The sequence below is a fragment of the Rhagoletis zephyria genome, unplaced genomic scaffold, assembly GCF_001687245.7.
Source record: "Rhagoletis zephyria isolate East Lansing unplaced genomic scaffold, Rhagoletis_zephyria_1.1 Rzeph_scaffold_14641, whole genome shotgun sequence".
Taxonomy (NCBI): domain Eukaryota; kingdom Metazoa; phylum Arthropoda; class Insecta; order Diptera; family Tephritidae; genus Rhagoletis; species Rhagoletis zephyria.
The window spans coordinates 6,670-14,063 of record NW_016171709.1 but is presented as its reverse complement, the minus strand read 5'-3'; the positions used below and the strand labels follow the sequence as shown (position 1 = coordinate 14,063).

General features: G+C 34.1%; 1 protein-coding gene across 1 annotated transcript; it reads left to right on the top strand.

The window, feature by feature from the left end:
* The first annotated feature begins 150 nt into the window (after positions 1-150).
* LOC108378660 (F-box/LRR-repeat protein 4) lies at positions 151-7,018 on the top strand. The gene is made up of 3 exons (XM_017634966.1): positions 151-409; positions 5,145-5,244; positions 5,318-7,018. The coding sequence occupies exons 2-3, from the start codon at positions 5,172-5,174 to the stop codon at positions 6,892-6,894; spliced, it is 1,650 nt and encodes a 549-aa protein (XP_017490455.1). The 5' UTR covers positions 151-409; positions 5,145-5,171; the 3' UTR covers positions 6,895-7,018.
* Positions 7,019-7,394: the final 376 nt, after the last annotated feature.

Here is a 7,394-nt window from a genome sequence, read left to right as displayed (position 1 = left end):
CTCGTAGCTACACAATTTTTGAGAGAACATGTGGATACTTTTCTTACGCTCGCTTTTATTTACTCTAGCCGGTGGTGTTTTTGTTTTAATAGCGTTTTGACTGCGGACTCAGTCGGTGTTCGATTCAATAGCGGTGGAGAGTGAAGAAAATAAAAACAAAGTGCGTAACAATAACAACAAAAATATAAATCGGTTGGCGAATAATGGTTTAAGTGAAATAAAATGTGAAAAATTCTTTTTCGTACATGTCTTAAATAGTACTAGAAAATAGAAAAAAAGATTTCCAATACAATTTGACTGGATTAAAACCGCAGCAGATCCAAGAGAAGCGCAACATTTTGAAATTGTTATTGAATGTTACCTTGACGACGCGTCAGACATTGATAAGAAACGGATTTGTTTGTTGGAGGTAATCATCAACTAAAGTTTATTTATAATTTATTTAATAAAAGTGGTAAGCGTAAATGTTGGAATTGTACAATATTTTTGACAGAAATATGCATTAAATATTATGCTAGTGTAGCGCAGACTTTCACATTGACACAGATACGTAATTTTACTTAAGTGCTTATGTACATACATATGTATGTACATTAGGGTGGTCCAACTTATTTTCCAACCACCCCCAAGATCTTAAGAATATCGAAAATAAGAAGACATCCAGCCTTTTATTTCGGTTAACATTTAAACATGCCGCAGGGGCTTTGAAGTTTTCTATATACATACATATGTATTTCATGTGGGGAAAATAAATTGTTTTGTATAACCGCTAAAAAATCGTTAAAAATTACTATATTTGGTTCGAATAAAAATATTTCTTTTAAGATATATGCAAACAATAAAATCGTAATGTACTTACTGTTTTTGTTTTTTCAAAACGTACGCGATCTGGTCACGAACACATAAAACAACAAATTTTTGTATATACGTGTGTAAGAGATGAAGTTATTGGCTATGAAAAAGTATGTACATATATAGTAAAATTTTAAAGTCAAGTGTGATAATTCAAAAATTTTACTAACTATTTGTTTTGTTACCGATATTCTCATATTTTATTTACAAAATATAGTAAGTTTATGTGTTTGTAACTATGTCACACACGTTTTGAAAAAATATCTAGTCAAATTTAAGAGTTAATTAATTTAAATAAAATTTAGGAGTTAGTTAATTAAAATTTAAGAGGCAGCAAGAAAATTCCAAAAAGTTAATTTTGCGCTGGAATTTTGAACCACCCTAACGTACATACATGCATATGTACATATGTATGTATCTCCACATAAAATATCTCAAATTTCGGCTCTCCTCAAAAGCTCTGAAAGCGTGCTCCCCAGTATGCTCTCCATACACGTATGAATGAAAAATACATATATGTATATCCATAGTGAAGCGTATCCAAACAGCCACCTGGCAGCGCCAAACCAAGCGTTCTACACCATTACACTCTTCTTTCTCTTTAAATTTAATGCGCATGTCAGCGTTCGGACTACTGAAACTCGATTCGGGGGCAAATTACTCGAAAAATCGGAGAAAAAATGAAATTTTCGGAGCAGGTTAAAAATTTTTTTATTAAATAATATAAGCAAAATTTGTTACATCGTTAGGTACTTCCATTCATTAAATTTTTTTCTACAACAAGCTTTTACAGTGTGGCAGATTTGTTCTGCATTTTACTTTGTTCGACTTTTTTGGAAAAGGATTTCTGAATATGAGTTAATGTTTACTTGTCAACAAAATGATATTAAGAAAAAAAAAATATTTAACCGTAAAATTACATACTCTTTTCTAAAGGGCATTATGCTCCCCTAAGACCAAATGTGATGACAATGAATATGTGTGGTTTGAAAAAGGCGAACCTACTGTAAAATGCCAAAATTTGTTATGAAGTCGAAATCCCGAAAAATCTCGGGATCCCGAAATCCCGGGATTGTAAAAATGCTTGGGGATTGAATGCCCTAATTAGTACCCATATATATTAAAATCAGCGTTGCCGTTTTGATACAATTTTAGAAATTTTGATACTTTTTTTTTCTAAATTGTAAGATTTGATACTTTGATACTTTTTTGTTCACAAATGCCCTATTTTTATACTTTTNCCATATATATTAAAATCAGCGTTGCCGTTTTGATACAATTTTAGAAATTTTGATACTTTTTTTTTCTAAATTGTAAGATTTGATACTTTGATACTTTTTTGTTCACAAATGCCCTATTTTTATACTTTTGGCTGGCAGAAATAAATTTTTGAAAACTATGAATAATATTACTAGTTTAAAGGCAAAGAATTTCATTCTTGTTATTTAAAGTGTTAAAATTTATATAGTTATAGATATTTATAAGTTTGATTTGGTAACTCTTTTAAGGGAAAAACAACCCGGAATTTCTTTGCACACGCCGCCAAACCACACAAAAACATTACGCAATGTCGGGCTTGCGTCGGTCGTTTGTGTGGTGTGTGGGGTTGTTTGTACTAAAATGCAGAGTTATTGCGCTAAAATCAAAATCATTTTGATATTTTGCTCATGCTTGTGTTATTTATTGTACAATAATTTGAGCTGCGTATGTCGACAACTGCGCAATTTTTAGTCAAATTTTGATTTTGTTGTCCAAATCGTGCTGTAAAATATGGAGCAAGCGTAGAAAAAATTATTCTATTAAAGCACGTAATATATATTTTTTTTTGTAACTATGGATTTAATTATAAAATTTTAATTACTTGTTTTTCAAATAAAGTTTAACAAGTAACAGTTTTGTTTGTTTTTGATACTTTTTCTGCTTTTTTTCGAGCTCGCGGCAACGCTGATTGAAATGAAAATAAGAGAACAAATTTTAATATGAAAATTATTTAATGTCTTCAGTTCGTAAGAGATAAATATGTAGTTTGTGACGGTTACTAGAGCTATTGAGAAGCGCGAAGAACATACAAATCTCTCACTTGCCGAAAGAACGTCATAACTAAAAAAAGAAGAATCACAAGAAATATTTTTCACTATTTCTTTTGTTTGAAAAAGTACTTTGCTTTTGCTGTAAATTTTCTTGAAGAACTAACTATGCGAACTAAGGCGTATCAAACAGGTAGTAGCATTAGAGCAAAAACAACATTTGCGTGTATTTTGTTTTTGCTTCTGGTATCGAAAGTGTCAAAAACTTTTCTGTTCTTTTCAAAGCGTGTCATGTGAAATACAAAAAAAAAAAATAAAATAAAAAATTTAAATTGAAAAAAAACTTGTTGCAACTTTCTTTCTTAGGGTCAAAACATAGTGGAGCGGCGAGCGAAGCGAAGAGCTGTCATCGAGCAAAGCTTCAATTAAAAAAGTGTTTGTACGCTTTGCTCTTCACTATGCGCTCTCCCATTGAAACATATTCGTTTGAAATCGACACCTTGCTCGATGCTCTTTGCTCGTCGCTCCACTATGTTTTTGGCCTTAGTAAATTTGTTTGCTTCTCGAAGCATTGATCCATTCTTTGCAAGGCCCAGTAATCAGCGGTTGAGTTGCTGGGTTGGGCGATCGTTCAAAAAGCTGCTATTCAATCGCTTGTTTTGAATGGAAAATGGTTTCACATGTAAATAGATTCTAAGAAATTATAAATTTTGTGAGAAAAAATTTAAAATATTTGACATTTTCGACCCCAAAAAACGGGGAAATAATCAAATCAGCTGCTCTACTGATACTACCTGTTCAATGCACCTTGGTACATATGAATTTAAAAATAAAAGGGATTTTGACTGCCGTAGCGTCTACAATTGCGTGGATGACAGCTTCAAATGCCGGCACATGCAGTATTTAAATGATAGAAAAAAAATTTTTAATATCCAAAATTTATAATTTTCACATGATATTTCAATTTGTAAAAGATTGTGATTAGCATTTTCATTTTTGATAATTTATCAAGAAAAAAGCGTTTGTTTCTGTGCTAGAATACCAATTCCTGATAAATAGACTACGAGTGTTTATGTAGAAAACGAAACCAAAAAATATGTACCAGTATAACTATGAATACGAAGACCAGATTTCTGTGCACAAAAAGTGGGACATTGCAACCGAGCATACCATTTTATTTTAGAATAAAAAATAATACAGCTTATCTAAAACAAAACAAAAAAAAAGACTTGAAAATTATCGCTATTTCTGAGATACGAGGTTTGGCCAAAGTAAAGTTTGTATATGCAAATATACATACATATATAGCATATATTTTTCATATATATTTTTTGCGGAAATAAGTATTGTAAAATTATAAATTTCATTAAATTCAAGTTAGTATCTTTTTATTTAAAGAAAACAACAAACTTAACAAATAATTATAAAAACCTTAAAAAATTTAAGAAAAACTGATAGACTGCGATATAGCGAGAGTACCAGTTTGGCTATGGCTATGTTTATGGCTTTCTTATATTCTATGTTCCTCGTTATAGCGAATGTGCTGCCACGTTTGTCCGGAAATGTTTTTTGGGCCAAAGTACACTGTAAATCGGAATTTAATGTTATGAAAAATCGGCACACTTATACGTCCCGACTTTCAAAAAATATTCAGCGGAACAACTTTCTCAAATACGGTACTGCCCTGTCAAATTCGGTACGAATGGTCACCGTAACTATATGCAAAATGTATACAAACTTATTTATTTTGCTTATAGTTAAGTGTTACATTTTTTTGGGCTTCTATCTTCTGCATAAACATCCGCAGTATATTGATAAATAATACATAAAACCAGGTATGTTCGAATTTCAAACTTTGTACAAAAAGTTGGAAAATTCGACAAAATTTCATAAAAAATTTATAAAAATCATAATTTTTTAGAAAAAAATTTTGATATGCTGTTGTGTAGTCTTTTACTTTATTATACTAAAGTTTAATGGGCTGGGTATATAGAATTTAAAAAAACTCGGAATAAAAAGTTTGACATTTTGGTGAACAATTTTTGAAACTCGACGAAATTTTTATAAATCCTATACAAAGTGTGAAGTTTTTACTTACTGGTACAATATACCCAAGGTCACAGTGCACATCTCTAGCAAATCTTTCTACGGAATTCGAAGAGGAATTCTAAACCTTATTAAATCTAATAAATTACATCTAGCGATATGAAGTACAAACGCCAATTGAAGTGTCAGCTCAACCATTTTTATTTATTGTTTTTGCAGGCTAGTAGCATTTGAATCATACTAAATATGGCCAATAACTGGGAAATGGATAGAGGCAGCGGAGCATCCGTTTACCGGGAAGAGGACCCCTGCAGAAATGGTATAATACACATAAGTGGTTTAATACTAGCAAGAAAAAGACTAATAAAGCTATTTATCTATTGCATATGTAGAAACATTTCAACTACGTGATGAGCCACTACCACAGCTGCACAACGAAATCCTGATAAACATTTTCTCCTACCTGCCTTACACGGACTTAACGCAGGCACGGTTAGTCTGCCGCCTTTGGATGGAAGCTATGGCACGCAAGCGCTTTTCGAACAAATTTAGTTTGCGCATCAAGCAGGATAATGTGATAGATATATGGAAGCAACTAGCACAAACAAGGCATTTCGCATCCGGAATGGTGTACAGTCACGTGGAATATGTGGGCGCCGACAGCGCACAGCTGAATGAATTGCAATTCATACTCGAAAGCATTGGCGCTGATGTGCGAAGTTTAAAGCTCAAAGCATTCTTCGAACAAAACAGCTTATATGCGTGCTTCCCGAATCTTGAACGACTGGTGCTTGCGGGTTTGTATGTATTCCCTGCGCAGGTGCCATTCGAATTGAATGCGTTTGGCAATTTGAAAGGCGTACATTTTGTGGACGACTCGGTGAAACAGCGCTCATCCGAAGCCCTACTCACTACATGCCTACGCGAGAACACCACGGCGCGGCTAGAGGAATTGAGTATACGTGTTTATGCTGAGCATGCCGAGCTTTTCCTGGCGGTGCTGAGGGATCATGCGGAAACTTTGAAAAGCCTTCATGTTGTCTATTTTGAATCAATGAATGAACCCGCTTCGCTCACATCAAAATGGGTGGAGGCATTCGGCCAACTGAAAAAGCTGCAGAAAGTTAAAATTTATGCCTGCAATACGCAAATATTTGAGGGAACGCTTCAGTGTTTGCAAGGGCTACCACTGCGTTACCTGGAAGTGGATTGCCTGCGGCCGGTAAATCCAAATATTTTCAAGCTATTGGAGTCATGCGCCAAAACGCTGGAGCACTTGGCTTTTTTTAATTTCTATTTACCCAAACACATAGCCGGCACGCACGTAATAAGCGAGTGTTGCCACAACTTGAAGAAACTCATATTGAGTTACACACGGCTTCTAGAGGAGGATGAGCTGTGCAGTATAGCATCCAATTTGGTGCATTTAGAAGTTTTAGTTCTGAGATATTGTAAGCATGCAGTGACCAATAGATCGCTGGCTGCAATTTTTAAACACTCAACGCAATTGCGTGAGCTGGATCTGAGTGGCAACAATGATTTTAACATTGAGGCACTTACCGGCACCGCCCACCATCCATATCCGATTCGACGTTTGCGGCGGTTGGAAAAGTTGAATTTGAAATCGTGTCAACAGCTAAACGACGATGAGCTTTTGGAGACACTAAAGTTTCCTCACCTGCGTAGCCTAAGCTTTGGACGTGGCTTATATACTGATCATGGTATTGAAGTTTTGGTAAAACAATGTCCACTACTCGAGGAGTTGATTATCACCTTTTGCCCGACTTTGGGTCGCAATGCGCTCTTTTGCATAGCAAAATCTTTGCCCCGCCTGCGCGTGCTACACTTGCTACATTGCGCGCAGGTAGACAAATCGGTTCGACTGATTTTATATAACGAATGTCCGCTGTTGGTGGATTTGGAAATTTCCGAAAAACGAACGGAAGTCAAGACATACTTTCATCAATGAAATTTCTTCGCACACGATTGACCAGTGTTTTCGAACAACACAACAGCAGTTACGAGCAAGAAAATGTGTAGATAGTACTTACCAAGAACTAAAATTTGTAAATAAAAATCTTTCACCAAACTAACTAACTTATGTATTATTAATTTTACATGTACGAATGTTAATATATCGCTAAAAGACTGTCTGTCCTAACTAAACGAAATTTTTGAGCAAATGTTGTGTGTACAGTCCGCAACAAAACGATAGTTCTTCAACATTTTGAACATTTTCGACTATTCACATATCTTTTGTTTGTGTATTGTTCACTATTTTTCATATAAAAGTATACCTCCTTATCTAACAAATACTATATACATAACTCCAAATTTTAGGCTTTGTTCACAAATTGTAAAAATTCCACAAACTTTCCACTCTAATTCCAAGCATTTTAATTTTAGTTTCTACATTAATTCTTGGTATGCAGTTTTATAGCTTATTCAATTCTAGTACAATAAAGTGCA